This window comes from Aulonocara stuartgranti (genome assembly GCF_965226115.1).
Source record: "Aulonocara stuartgranti genome assembly, chromosome: 19".
In the NCBI taxonomy this organism is placed as follows: domain Eukaryota; kingdom Metazoa; phylum Chordata; class Actinopteri; order Cichliformes; family Cichlidae; genus Aulonocara; species Aulonocara stuartgranti.
Genome location: NC_138955.1, coordinates 31,015,373 through 31,031,348, shown reverse-complemented (window position 1 = coordinate 31,031,348; position 15,976 = coordinate 31,015,373). Strand labels below are relative to the sequence as shown.

At 42.9% G+C, this 15,976-nt stretch overlaps 1 protein-coding gene across 1 annotated transcript in view; it reads left to right on the top strand.

Moving 5' to 3' along the window:
• rragd (ras-related GTP binding D) overlaps positions 1-15,674 on the top strand; it is an 81,684-nt gene extending 66,010 nt beyond the window's left edge. The window contains exons 6-7 of the mRNA XM_082515773.1: positions 2,372-2,520; positions 14,659-15,674. Coding sequence (XP_082371899.1) covers positions 2,372-2,520; positions 14,659-14,810 — 301 coding nt within the window. The 3' untranslated portion in view covers positions 14,811-15,674. The remainder of the gene's footprint in view (positions 1-2,371; positions 2,521-14,658) is intronic.
• Positions 15,675-15,976: the final 302 nt, after the last annotated feature.

The following is a 15,976-nucleotide window of genomic DNA, read 5'->3' as shown; positions in this document are numbered from 1 at the left end:
AAGCGAGGCTGCCATATCGCGCCATCGGCCCCTCTGGCCAACACCAGTAGGCGGTAGGGTAAAGTGTCTTGCCCAAGGACACAACGACCAGGACAGAGAGCCCGGGGATCGAACTGGCGACCTTCCGGTTACAGATGCGCTTCCCAACCCCCTGAGCCACGGTCGCCCCATAAATGTGCACCATCTGCACAAATATGTGCAGATGGTGCAAGTGTCACAGAATTCAGGCCCTTGTTCTGGTGACATGCTGGAGGAGCCAGGCAGGGAGATACCTCAGAGTGCCCAGAACCTCCAAGTGACACATGACCAGTCATCAGAACATAGGTCAAGTGGCCCCAAGCTTGTAAGAAGGAGGAGTGGCCACTGTTCGACAATGATGTCGATGCCATCTTGGAAGCAAAAGCCAAGGGAGAAGCTGACTACCACCTCCAGACAATGAGGCCACCATCATCATCAGCCAAGCAGCTGAGCAGTTTGAGTGCTGGAGAGTGTAGCAAAACCTTACACGAAGAACAACCGAGCAAAAACAATTCACATGCTCAGAAAGGACCCCTCGTAGAGTTGCATGGCATCCTGTGGAAGAAGCTGCTAACATTGAGAAGGACTGAGGAGCATAGGAGGCAGAAGAAGGAGAGGGCCAGAAAGCTAGCTGTCTTTCTAGAAAATCTATTTGGATTTATGAAACAGCTGCTGGGACAGAAGCACAATGGCCAGCTCACTTGCTCCAAAACAGAGTAGACCATCATCTAATAAGCAACTATGGAGTTAAATTCGGGAGCCTTAATAGATCCTCCTGGACCAACACAGGACTTTGACGAGAAGGAGCCCTGTGGGAAGGAGGTCCAGGAGGTGGTCAAGACGGCGAGAGGAACCCCCCCCCCCTCCCCCAGGGCTGACTGGAGTACTGTATAAGGTGTATAACAACTGCCCTAGGTTACTCCACAGACTCTGGATGCTCCTCAAAGTGATCTGGAGGGGGGGCAAGGTAGCTTACCAGTGGAGTTTTGCAGAAGGGGTGTGGATTCCAGAGGAGGAAGAGTCCAAAAATATTGATCAATTCAGAATTATTTCCCTTCTTAGTGTTGAAGCTGAGATTTTCTTCACCATTGTTGCCAGGCATCTAACAGACTACCTCCTGAGGCACAACTACCTTGACACTTCAGTCCAGAAGCGGGGAATCCCAAAAGTGTCAGGATATCTGGAGGCACACAGGCTTAGTTAGGCAGCTAATCAGGGAAGCCTGAGATCAGCATCATGTCTGATCTCAGAAGCCAAAAAGCAGGTCATCCTAATAGAAGTGACTGTTGGAAGCATCACATGGAGGATCTAATGAGAGAAAAAGGATATCCAGGGCTAGTAGAAAAGTGTAGAAGGGATGGGCAGCAAGTGAGGTGTGAACACAGAGGTGGGTGCAGAGGATTCATTGTCCAGTCCTGCTTCAGGACCTTCAGCAAGCTGGGCATCACAGGCGCAAGCAAGCACAAGGTTATCAAGTTGGTCACTGAGGTCGCAGAGGTTGTGTCAAGATGGTTGTGGATCCAGTGGGGAGAGCGATGGGTGACTCTTGATCACCCCCACCTGGGTGAGGGTATATAACGTTGAAAGACTCAAAACACCTGATGACTCCAGGAAAAATCACCGAAGACTTGTCCAGATGCATGTTAAAAGTGTGAAGTTGAGAGAATAATCCTTATCATGCTTGGACATTGCTTCCTCAGGTTTATGTATTCGTTTTTATATAAATGTATAAATGACATTTGTAAAGATATCTGATATATTAAAATTAGTATTATTTGCTGATGACAGTACATTTTAAATCATGTTGTTTTTTTAAATTCTCAAACTCACAACTGCAGATTGAAATAGATGATGTGGAAATTGAAAGCCCATGAAGATAACTTTTTTGGTGTGATAATATATGTGTGTGTGTGTGTGGGGGGGGGGGGGGGGGGGGGGGGTTGTAAGGATTGTAAGGAAGGATTTCTGATACAGCATAAAGAAGAGAAAGTGATGCTGATTTGTACTTCTGCATTTGGATGAAAAGTGAAAGTTCAGGCTTCTTCCTCAGTGCTTTTGCAAACTTAGATTACCTGCAGAGAATCTATACATCCATCCATCTATCCATTTCAGGGTGCTACGTCTTTTCTCTCCAACTTTCTTGCTACATTTTGAAAGTCCTCTGGGTGAGTTCTTAATAAAAGCAGGACTCTGTTATTTACCTAGGCAGTTGGTTTCTTTAACCTGCTAAAAAATGAAGCTATAATATAATGCTCCCTCAGTAAAAGCCTACACTGTGTCTCAGGATTATGTAAAATTAAATATTATCTTTGAAGTTCATCTGAGCTATTTTTTTCTGTCTTCTTTCCTTCAGTATGCCAAACACTGAAGCTGGTTTACCCCATGACAAAGACTCTATGGCCATCATTCACCTGAACAACACCACAGTCATATACCTGAAAGAGGTCACCAAGTTTCTTGCCATGGTCTGCTTCCTCCGCAAGGAAAGCTTTGCTAGGAAAGGTCAGTTCATTAATATTCACTACCTTTATAAGCATGTCAGGAAGTAGCCCTATTGCGAAATTCATTATCATGCTTTCTTTTCTTAAGTTAAAGATGGATTGATCCCGTGCAAGTAGGAAATTAACAAGCAGCACATTCTTATCCTCAGCTCAACACACACTGATATGAATTGGTCAGGAACCCTTCTAGTCATACTTTAAAGTACTACCCACATAATCCAGGTGTTACCTATCTAGGACCATTTTTATAATGCAGGTTAGTGCTAAATACAATGAGTCTAGAACAGGGGTAGGCAACTCCTACTGGCCTCGAGTGCCGGTGTCCTGCAGGTTTTAGATGTGTCCTTGATCCAACACAGCAGATTCAAATGGCCAAATTACCTCCCCAACAGTTCTCCAGAAGCCTGGTAATGGACTAATCATTTGATTCAGGTGTGTTGACAAAGGGCAATATCTAAAACCTGCAGGACACTGGCAATTGAGACCTGGAGTTGCCTACCCCTGGTCTGGAAGTATTAAAACAGGAAAAAATATTTTCTGTAGGTAGGTGGGGTTGAGTTACAATGCAATTTCACCCAGAAAACAAGGATTAGCATCCCATGTAGGAGTTCCATTTTAGACTTTTGTTTGAGTTTTCTTTCTTTTTTCAAGGACTATTTCAGTCCGGTTTAAGCACCAAAACTACTTGGTTACTTACAGGAAATGCTTTGGATTACAACATACTCTTTCACTTTAGAATGCAAACTTTTCCCTTGTGCAAAAAAAGTCTTACCACAGTGAAGATACCAGGAGTAAACATCTAGCAGCAGGTTCATTAAATCTTTGTGCTAATTCAGTGTTGAAGCCTAACAGACAACCCTAAACATACACAAAAACAGTGTGAAAGGGGAACACAGATGACGGGACAGCTGACAGCCCTCACTGAAAGCTGAAAACAGAAAAGAGATGGCAGATCATGTCAAAATGAACAGTTATATTTTTGCACAGAACATGTTTAGTTCTTCAGTCTAGTTGAGGAACCACTTCAAAGTGTGATAAATTTCGTTGTGTTCATATTGAAATGCCTGTAAAGTTGCTTTGTTATTATGTGATTAAGTATCCAAAGTTCTTCATCAAGTGCAACACTGGTAAAGATTTATACAGAATTCAGGCATACACTACAAAGATGACTGCAGTGCAGTGAAAAATTAATTTGGCCCCTTCCTAATTTGTTATTTTTTGCATATTTGTCCAAATTGCATATTTCAGATGATCAAATTTTAATATTAGCGCCTGGATAAAAACAAAACGTAGTTTTTAAATTGTGATTTTTTTAATTAAAGTAAAACATGATCTAAACCTGACTGGCCCTATGTGAAAAGTAATTGCCCTCTGTTTTATAAAGGACTCAAGGCGCACAGCTTTTTTTGTTTTGTTTTTTTTAAAGTGCAGTCTGCATTTTCTTTACCTGTGCAGCTTACCAGCTGTCTTGTTCTCGTGTAGCACACTGCTCTCCCGTCACGTCCTGGCATCCTACTGAGATAGGGCAGGCACGACCAGTCGAAGGAGAACAGGTGTGTTGGTCAGCCTCCCCTGACACCACACGCTGAACCCACTGCTCCACCCCTCTCCTGCCATTCTCATTGGCTCTGCTTTGAGAGGCACCACCATCGCTAAGCAGCATATCAAAGCAATTACATTCATGCAAATTAATTGCATTATGTGTGGTCAAATGTTTGTTGGAGGCAATGATACATTTGACACTAAAGCCCCAAGGCTTGTGTTCAGTAAAGTGGGCGTGTCCAAATGAAGCGTAATATGTAATATTGATATTACGTAATTACTCCCAGGAGAATGTGATTTGTAATTTATCTCGTGTCACAGCCTGGCTCATGGGTTATGACAAAAAATGGGGAACGACACAAAGGAACAATTTACAAATATTTATTTTTAAGAACAATAACAAAAAACTAATAACTGGTAATCTGATATACAAAGTCAGTAAAATTGCTCACGTCATTGTGAATGGATAACAATGTTGAATAAATGCTGAGTGTTAAGTTAGGCAAAGCAAACCATACCAAATGCAAACAAATCTGACCCTGAAGGGTAAGTATGGCAAAGATTGGGAAGAGAGAAATCCATTCCCCTGATCAACAACACCCAGGCCTCTATGTAAGGGTGAAGGTCCAACTCAGGTGTCCTCAATCAGTTTGCCCACTGCACTCCAGCTAATGGAATCTTGCAACAGCTGAAACAAGTACCCAGCAGAGCCGTCACACCCCCACCCATAAAATCAGTCTAGAATAAGGTGTTCTAAAGGTTCAGTTTATGCTGATTGGTTTTCCTGCCAACTGGCACACATGACAACTTCTAATGTGAGCCACATCATCTCTTGTGACATGAGGCCAAAAAAAATATTTTAAAAGCTTCAAGTAGGTTTTTCTTACCCCCCTCACCCCAACCGGTCGCAGCTTATGGCCCAGCCCCTCCCTGAGCCTGGTTCTGAGGGAGGTTTCTTCCTGTTAAAAGGGAGTTTTTAATTCCCAGTGTCGCCAAAGTGCTGCTCATAGGGGGTCATATGATTGTTGGGTTTTTCTCTGTATGTATTATTGTAGGGTCTACTTTACAATATAAAGCGCTTTGGAGTGACCGTTGTCGTGATTTGGCGCTGTATGAATAAAATTTAATTCAATTCAGTTCTTACCCCAAAATGTCCACTTTCATCATGTGCCAGTCTGAGAATCTTTTGACAACTGGGCGGTACTACCAGCTTCAAAATGGCATCTCTAACAACGCCGTCAGCCAGAGTGATTCACTTTCGAAACAACAGACCATTATGCAACATATAAACCACACGCTGGGCTGTTTATTTCAGTTTCAGGCAACACTCGATTGTATAAATCTTTCAGACTCTGATCATTCTGTGAAACTGTTAAAGGAAACTCGTTTAAAGACGGAACCTTCAACTCAGAGTCACACTTCTCGAGGGTATGTCACCATCAGTCATTGCCATAGCATGTCTGACCACATAAGCAGAAAAAACCTCTGGAATCTCACCAACACCTTCATCTGAGACAGTGGAACAGATGTCACAATAGTTAAAGGAGGAACATCTGCCCAAACCCTGCTACCATTGCCCAAAATAAAATGAACACCATCAACAGGCAATGCTGGACGTACTCCCATGGAAATGTCACCTTGGAAGAGCTTGCAATTCAAGTTGAGCTTGTGCAAAGGAACAGGAAGAGTGGTGAAACCCATCCCATAACTGAGGATGTAGTCACATGTGTCAGACTCCTTTGAGAAGGGCAGCACAGAGTTCACTATATAGAAGTCATAGATTCCTGTGTCACTCGGAATTTTAACTGGGTCTTTATCGTCACCTCCGACCAAGGAAACAAAGCCATCCCTAATGAAAGGAACATTAGGAATAGACTAATCATTGTTAGGCTTTGTGCACTCACCAAATGTAAGAGCAAAGCAAACCATACCAAATGCAAACAAATCTGACCCCTGAAGGACAAGCAGAGCAAAGATGAAGGCAAGATCAGATCAGATCAGAATCGTGTTTATTGGCCAAGTATATGTGCAGACACATACAGGGAATTTGGTTCCGGTAGATGGTGGCTCTCAAGCACAGCAATGTAAATCACACACACACACACACACGTGTCTATATATACACATTACACATACATACACAAAGCTGTGTAAACCAACTATAAATAACGAATCTAAACTTATATACATAAAATACAGAAATGAATGAGGTGGAATGAATACTACAGAATGTACATAAGGTGCAGTTGCAGTCTGGCAGTGGGAGCAGTGTGACAGGTCAACTGTTAAGAAGGGAGATGGCGAGGGGAAAGAAACTGTTCCTGTGTCGGGTGGTCCTGGTCTGCAGGCTTCTGTACCGTCTGCCAGAGGGCAGCAGATCAAAAAGTCTGTGTGCAGGGTGTGAGGGGTCTGTGATGATTTTCTCTGCCCGTTTCCTGGTTCTTGAGAGGTACAGATCCTGGACGGAGGGCAGGGGGGTGCCGATGATCCTTTCTGCTGCCCGTACAGTCCGCTGTAGTCTGCTCCTGTCCTGTTTAGTGGCTGCTCCATACCAGACTGTGATGGAGGAGCACAGGACAGACTCAATGACCGCAGTGTAGAACTGGATCAGCAGCTCCTGTGGAAGACTGTACTCCCCCAGTTGTCTCAGGAAGTACATCCTCTGCTGGGTCTTTTTGAGGATGGAGTTGATGTTGGTCTCCCACTCCCACAAGATAGACCCAGCTGCACAACACCCAGGCCCAAAATACCTGAGTTGGGGTGAAGGTCCAACTCAGGTGTTCTCAATCAGTTTGCCCCCTGCACTCCAGCCAATGTGGAGTGCAGATGGTTCCTGCTCAAAAGAGAAGGAACTAAACTAACAGTTCCAAGAAACTGGACTACTGGGATCACTAGTGATTCCCATTGCTAGTGATAGACAGAGCTTAAATAATTCTGGGGGCATAAAGGTGATTAGCTATATAGCTGTGTAAAGAGTTATTGAAGCTAAGCTAAAAATGGAGCTGACGAGCAGCAGTATGACTTACGAGTGTGCTGACGGAGAAGTATAGAGAAGGTCAGAAGGAGCTTCTGTGTGCCTTTGTGAAATTAGAGGAAACATATGATGGGGTGGCAAGAGAGAAAATATGGTACTGGATGAAGAAGTCAGGAGTGGCAGACAAGGTGAGGGTGGTGGATGACATTCATGAGATCAGCAAGATAATGATGAGGTGTGTAGTAGGAGTGACATATCAGTTGAAGGTGGAGAAGGAAATCCATGATTGGCCCTTTTTTGTCATTGGCGCTGTGATGGACAGTTTGACAGATGAGTTATGATGTTCTTAGACAACACTGTAGTGAGAGTGAGGAGCTGGTGGAAGAAATTTTAGAGAGGTGGAGGCATGGTCTGGAGAGTAGAGGAATGGAAGTCAGTAGAACCAAGACCGGATACATGTCTGTGAATGACAGGGTAATGAATGTAACAGCGAAGCTTTCAATACCTGCTATAGAGACCTGCTATAATGGTTTGGAGAAGGTGGAACAAACAAAAAGACAGGTGGCGGAGCTAGAGATGGAGAGTTGAAGATGTTAAGATTTTCTTTGAGAGTGGCCAGAAAGGAAAAGATTAGACATAAATATATCAGTGGTACAGCTAAGGTCAGATGCTTTGGAGACAAAATTAGAGAAGCAAGGTTTAGATGGTGTGGACATCTGGATAAATGGGACAAAAGATTCCAGGAAGGAAGAAGAGAGGATGGCTACAAGAAGAAGAAAAAGATTAAGATACCACATATGGCTCTTCAATGTCCCAAACAAAAATTTTTACAGTGTAATTTTTTCATCAAGCCAATTCAAAAGCACGAGTCACGTGTGCATTATGTTGTTTTACTGCAGAGGTAATCACGGTGCAGTATAAACCTCTCGTATTTTATACTAGTTGTCTAGCTAAGTAAAAAAAAACAAACAAACGTTATTATTGTTACTATTGTAATTGTCTGTAACAACTGTCCAAATTTCAGTTGAAATCACTGTTCTTTTTCTTTCTGTCTCCTTTCCCTGAATTTTGATGTTGATTGATTTTAACAATATCAAAACAATGTTTAGTAGGCTGGGCACTCTGAAATGGCACGTTAGTTGAATTATGTAGTTAGCAACACTAGTGAACGATTTTGATTTGTTCTGTTTAAGAAATAGTATCTGTACTGTAGTTCTATTTAACTTCTTTGCATTATGGATCACAAGTGAATCAGTACAAAACAGTTTTCGTGATTTGAGGGTTATCTCTCATATCACAACTCTTTACATGACTTATAGTAGCCAAATGTCATTCATTTTCAATGGCAGATTTCTTTTTTGCTTTCTCTGTCTCCTTGTTGTCCCGTTCTCTTTACTTCTCTCTCGCTCTCCTTCTCTTTGTCTCTTCATTCTGTTATGTGCATGTGTGTGTGCATGGTTGCCTCTTTGTTCTATATCTCTGAAGACATGCCCTTCATATCATATCTTGATCATATCTTAGTAGTTTACATTTTTTCTAGTATCGCTTTCATCTCTTCTTCCACAAAGCTCACAGCCTAATCAGATTCTCTTATTGCATGTTTGGAATTTACTGGATTTTGATTCAAACTCAGATTACCTGCATGTCTTTCCACTCACCTGCTTAAAATGTACCCTTCTCTTCATCCCCACAGAAAACAGCCCTGCAGTTCATGTTGTTGTTAAATTACAACTTTGTTAATAAACCTTTTTTGAAAGGTTGTCGTAAAAACATAAGAGAATGAGCACAGCATCTGATTGGCCAGACAGTATCAGACACTCTCTAACTTGCCGTCAGCACTGTGATCCTCATTCAACTAATCCCTTTAGTCCCCACTAATACAATCCTGGTTCCCCAGCCTTTCTTCTATGAAGCATCTTCACGATCATGTGAGACTTATGCGAATGAGCTGGCCTGGTGTTGTGGACTTCTGCTTCTGGTTTTGTCAGCATTAAGCTGACAACCCCACTTCACACTACTCTGAGGTGTCTAATCTAGGGTGTCTGTCTTAGTGGAATTATTCAAAGAATTGGCCACAAGCTGAAATGAATTATTGTGTCCTCAGTGGTGTATTTGCGTAATCGTAGTCTTTCACTAAACGTCCTCCTGTGACTGGCCAGCATGTCATGAAGTGGATGGAAGGTAATGTCCAGCATCGTCCTTATGTAGGACAACATCTGCCTCTCCAGAGTCCAGCTCCCTCCCCACAACATTACTGGCTTTGCAGACCAGTTTATTGAATCTGGTGCTATCTGCAACCTGCTGCCCCAGCATGACACATCATAGAGGATGGCACTGGCTGCAGCAAACTCATGGAAAATCCTGAGCATTGTCTGACAGATATGAAAAGACTCAACCACCTTCAGAAAATAGAGACGTGTACTTATCTACAATACAATACAATTTTATTGATATAGCACGTTGAAAGCCAGGGTGTACACCAAAGTGCTTCACAGTTAAAATAACGGTAAAAGATTACACTGAACAGTAAGTCGTTAAAACATGGTAAAATACAGAAAGTAGAGAAAACAAACAAAAAGCATTAGTAAATAGAAACAGGGAGAGAACATGATTATCCAGAGAAATGAGTAGGGATACAGCAATTAAGGAGCGGTGAGAATTAGCGAGTAAGAAAAGCCAGGTTGAATAGGTAAGTTTTCAAGCATGCGTTAAATGATTGAATGGAGTCAGAGGCACGAATGGTAGCAGGAAGACTATTCCATAGGTTTGGTGCTACAGAGGCAAAAGCACGATCACCCCTAGTTGGTGCCTGGGCTGGGCCAGAAGTAACTGACCGCAAGATTGTAAAGAACGGCTGGGAGTATAGAGACTGAGGTATAGGTATTTATAGTCCTCCACATTTACCTCCTGGATTGAAACAGGGATCGCTGGTTTCCTGGCCTTGAGAACACGGGGACTCACCCTGTCTGTCCCAGCAAACCTGCCTGTAGCGTGATATGGTACTACAAGGTCATTAAGATAAGATGGGGCCAGATTATTTAAGACCTTGTATGTGAGGAGCAGGATTTTGAATTCTGGATTTAACAGGGAGCCAATAATTCTTCAATCTTAAATATGATCAACCTATCTCTAATAATCGGCTATGTACCACAGGCCTTCAAGCTGGCTGTAGTTAAACCTTTACTCAAAAAGCCATCTCTAGACCCAGCAGTCTTAGCTAATTATAGGCCAATCTCCAACCTTCCTTTCATATCAAAAATCCTTGAAAGAGTAGTTGTCAAACAGCTAACAGATCATCTGCAGAGGAATGGTTTATTTGAAGAGTTTCAGTCAGGTTTCAGAGCTCAGCACAGCACAGAAACAGCTTTAGTGAAGGTTACAAATGATCTTCTTATGGCCTCTGACAGTGGACTCATCTCTGTGCTTGTCCTGCTAGACCTCAGTGCAGCGTTCGATACTGTTGATCATAATATCCTATTAGAGCGATTAGAACATGCTGTAGGTATTACAAGTACTGCGCTGCAGTGGTTTGTATCATATCTATCTAATAGACTCCAATTCGTGCATGTAAATGGAGAGTCCTCTTCACACACTGAGGTTAATTATGGAGTTCCACAGGGTTCAGTGCTAGGACCAATTCTGTTTACATTATACATGCTTCCCTTAGGCAGTATCATTAGAAGACATAGCATACATTTTCACTGCTATGCAGATGACACCCAGCTCTATCTGTCCATGAAGCCAGATAACACACACCAATTAGTTAAACTGCAGGAATGTCTTAAAGACATAAAGACCTGGATGGCCGCTAACTTTCTGCTTCTTAATTCAGATAAAACTGAGGTTATTGTACTCGGCCCTGAAAATCTTAGAAATATGGTATCTAATCAGATTCTTACTCTGGATGGCATTACCTTGGCCTCCAGTAACGCGGTGAGGAACCTTGGAGTCATTTTTGACCAGGACATGTCCTTCAACGCACATATTAAACAAATATGTAAGACTGCTTTCTTCCATTTGCGCAACATCTCTAAAATTAGAAATATCCTGTCTCAGAGTGACGCTGAAAAACTAGTTCATGCATTTATTACTTCCAGGCTGGACTACTGTAATTCATTATTATCAGGATGTCCAAAAAACTCACTGAAAAGCCTTCAGCTAATCCAAAATGCTGCAGCAAGAGTCCTGACAGGGACTAGAAAGAGAGAGCATATTTCTCCTGTTTTGGCTTCCCTTCATTGGCTTCCTGTTAAATCCAGAATTGAATTCAAAATCCTGCTCCTCACATACAAGGTCTTAAATAATCAGGCCCCATCTTATCTTAATGACCTTGTAGTACCATATCACCCTATTAGAGCGCTCCGCTCTCGCTCTGCAGGCCTACTTGTTGTTCCTAGAGTATTTAAAAGTAGAATGGGAGGGAGAGCCTTCAGTTTTCAGGCCCCTCTTCTGTGGAACCAGCTTCCAGTTTGGATTCGGGAGACAGACACTATCTCTACTTTTAAGATTAGGCTTAAAACTTTCCTTTTTTCTAAAGCATATAGTTAGGGCTGGACCAGGTGACCCTGAATCCTCCCTTTGTTATGCTGCAATAGATGTAGGCTGCCGGGGGATTCCCATGATGCATTGAGTTTTTCCTTTCCAGTCACCTTTCTCACTCACTATGTATTAATAGACCTCTCTGCATTGAATCATATCTGTTATTAACCTCTGTCTCTCTTCCACAGCATGTCTTTATCCTGTCTTCCTTCTCTCACCCCAACCGGTCGCAGCAGATGGCCGCCCCTCCCTGAGCCTGGTTCTGCCGGAGGTTTCTTCCTGTTAAAAGGGAGTTTTTCCTTCCCACTGTCGCCAAAGTGCTTGCTCATAGGGGGTCATATGATTGTTGGGTTTTTCTCTGTATCTATGAAGCGCCTTGAGGCGACTTTTGTTGTGATTTGGCGCTATATAAATAAAATTGAATTGAATTGAATTGAATTCAATGAAGGGAAGCCAAAACAGGAGAAATCTGCTCTCTCTTTCTAGTCCCTGTCAGGACTCTTGCTGCAGCATTTTGGATTAACTGAAGGCTTTTCAGGGACTTTTTAGGACTTCCTGATAATAATGAATTACAGTCGTCCAGCCTGGAAGTAATAAATGCATGAACTAGTTTTTCAGCGTCACTCTGAGCTAAACTCACCGATCCTTCAAAGTCCTATCTCCATTCAGTCATCTTAGTTTATAAATGTAGGGCCTTCTAAACTCCTCTGTTTTCACATCAAAGCACAATTTAAAATCAGTCATTGTATTTGTAACTATTCATTACCTCCATTTCTGGTTGTTATTGTGTGTGAGCTGGAGAGAATGGTCAATAATCATGAGACTTGGCTCCAAAAAGGAACCATAACACAATTTTGAGATGAATTTCATCAACTAGGTCATGGCGTATTTCATTATTTTCCTGGAGGCTTATGAAAATTTTGTCATTTCTGGTTTTAGAGGACAGTTGTGCTTGCAATTTTATCATGTCCTGAGGTGCTAAATTTCACCTTCATGATTTTTTTAATAAGGGCCTTGTATGATGTTGCTGTCAGCATTTACACTTTACATTCAGTTTTTGTGCTTGGTGTCTGTATACCTATAGTTTAGCTCTGCTTCATTCCTGTTATTCTTTCATCTGACTTTATCTACCTCATGTTGCTTGGTAACAGGTGGATTTTTTTTTTTTTTTTTTTCTTTTTCTAAATGACATCAGAAACAGCAGTATGCGACATTACGTGATGGCAGAGCTTCAGTTCATCCTTTGTCATTTTTTTTTTTTTTTTTTTTTTAATAAATAGGACAGGGGGAATGAATGAGAGAAAGAGGGGGAGAGAAAGAAAGAAAACCAAAGGGGAGAAGAGACGGTGAGAAGGGGGGGAAGAGAGAGAAAAAAAAAAAAAAACTCCTGGGTCACCTGTATGGAGAAAAAAAAAAAAACAAACAAAAAAAACAAACAGAGGAGACAGCAAACAACAAAGAGCAACATAATAATAGAGAAAACAAAGCACCATCACAATAAACTAGCTAGTCATAGATATCAATATTTACTAAATAATAAACGATATTGTGCAGCACGCAAGATAGACAGCGCACAGTGTGCTTTGAGGCAGCAGCCAAGAAAGCTTTAGTCCGCGTCTGTGAATACCCATGTGTGCATACCTGTGTGGATCAGCATGCTTGCATTCCAAAGGTTTCTCCATGTAATGATCTGCTAGGGAGTGTGGGGGGGCCACAGCCCCGTCCTCCAGGGTGTGAAGCGGGTATGGAGGAGATCAAAACTCCAGACATCCAGAGGCCCCCAGAACACAAGAGACCATGGAAGACCAACAGAGGGGCAGCCGCGCCACTGTTCCAGTAAGAGCTGAGGAGAGTCCCAGATGAGGGCTCACTCAGCAGCCGCGGAGCAGAAGTCAGGGGGAGTTGCAGTGACGCGCCCGTGAGCTCCGCCGGCCCCCAGCTGTGCCTGAGTGACCGAGCCCCAGGCCGAGAGGCCGGGGGCACCCCACCTCCAAAGGGGCCCGAGCGAGCCCCAGGCCCCAGGCCCCGACAAGCGGCCGCCAAGGAGTGAGCCGGTGTGTACCCGGACGCCCACCCCCAGACACAAAGAACCACCAACACACCGACACCTGAGGGAGTCCGCCACCGGCAGGGGAAGTGGTGGTGGGTGGAGATAGGCCTCCAAACCTTGGAGGGCCTGAGATGTCCCCAGAGAGGTGGCGTCTGATACCCAACCTGACATATAGACACAGACATACAGGCACACACAGACACAAACATCCATTCCCACCCTCATGCTCTCATATACACTCACTCCACACTCAACCAACGTGGAGACAGACATAAAGAGACGCTGTACACACAATCACACTCCCCAAGCGTACTCTACAAACCGGGTCTAGGTACCCTTGCCCCTGGAGGGGGGAATTGCACCCAGACCCAGGTGGTGTTACCCTTTTCCCTGCGGTGGGGAGAGGCAGACCACCCCAACTCCGCAGCAGCAGGGAGGCCCCACACCCCAGACCGCAGTCGGACGGCCAACTCCTCCTACTAGCCCTCCCGCTCCAGCAGGCCGCAGAGAATGGGGGTGAGAGAAGACTCCAGGTGGATATTAATGTTCAGTGAGTGACAATGGAAGAGTTTTCTTTCCCCTTGAGATTAAAAGTCTCCATGGAGATGATCTACTGTTCAGCCTCACCTTTAAAGAAATTTGTTTGCGAGGGAGGGACAGAGCATGTGCAGTTTACAATCTTAAGGTGTGACTGTGCTTGAACTCTTTTAGATTCTGCCAAACGCTGGAGTCGGGGGAGAGGGTTGGTACCCTCTGAACAGTTTTGTTATCTCACTCCCAAACACAAAAAGTGCTCTATTGTCTGACAAAATGAGCAAGAGTGTTCAAAACCAGTGCAATGATGCACAAATAGATGACCGTAAAGAAACCATGAAAACCAAATCTAGATCTATACATTTTTTGTTTTTTTTATGGCCTCAGATATGGTACCTTTGGACTTTCCCTTGTATTTAAGGGTTGTTCTTCAGACATCATATAAGTGCTAGAAAGTATTTTCATTTCTAACAAATGTGATTCTGTCCTCTCTCTGACAGGACTGATTGACTACAACTTTCACTGCTTCAAAAAAGCCATCCAGGAGGTTTTTGATGTTCGCGTAAAGGTTCAACAGAGCCGAAAACTCCTCAACCAGAGGAGGTGGAGTAAACTGACTCTGACCAGCGGAGTGTGCAGCAGCACCCACTAACAACTGTACCTGAGCTGCACCCTGATGGGTTTTTTAAATTGTTTTCTTAGTGTGAATCATTTGCTCCATTCAGCCCCCCAGTGTCTTTCACTTGCCTATTTTTACTGGGCAAAAAGAACACAAGAAAACTAAACTACACAAAAAAATTAATATTTAAGTACATTTGAAGATGTTTATGATGGGAACCTGAACCAATTAGTGTGTTAATGTGAAAAAAATACTTTTAAAATAAAGAATTATACAAGAGGCAGTAGAATAGAAGATCCCTTTATTGTCATTGTACAACAAAATTTTGGAAACTCAAGTTCTCCGACTGTATAGTGAAGTATGGAAGTTGTGATGGAAAAGCTTTTTAAACCGTATTTTCAGCCAAAGAGACCAACTCTTAAAGGTTTTTTCTTTATCAGATTTGAGTTGCGTTATCAGATGCAGTTTTTTTACATCCAGGAATGTGTTAAGAGAAACTGGGGAAGACACACACCAAAGGACTGCAGATTGGACCCAGACTGCTATTTAGCCATGTGGCATATGATCGTCTGTTCAACTAGTGAGCTAAACTGGTGCCACATACATGCAGTTTTTATGTCCCACTGACCACTGAAATGGACATTCTCTCCCTCCCCATTTAGTTTGATAGGAACGTTACATAGACCAAATGAAATGTCTGATTATGTTGAGTGAGACCTGTTCTGATTTGTCAGTTATCATCCTTGGTTCAGTAGAAGAGTGGAGTCAGCATCTCTTTTCTATACAGTATTTTCATTAACAACTGAGTCTTCTAGCTAAAAGTTAATGTGAAAATGTAAGTAAATGTGATGACTGAAGTGTTTCCTTGTTCCCTGTATTAAAAATGTTCATGTCGAACTATGTCTATCTCTTATAATGGCTGTCACACAGACACTTCCAGGTGACTTATTTCAGTTAGGAACCTTCCAAAGCAAAATAGACTATTGGACTGGAACAGACCCTGAATTTCTCTCTGGCGCCTTCCCTGCTGAAACCACCCACTAACACTCAGTTTGTCTGTGAAGGTTCTCAGTCATCCAGGTCATCGTAGTCTAAGGAGCTTGGAAAGAAAAGTGTCTGGACTTCTTTAAGTTGCTTGAAAACGTTTCACCTCTCATCCGAGAAGCTTCTTCACCATTTGACCCTAGAACTGAAGAAGC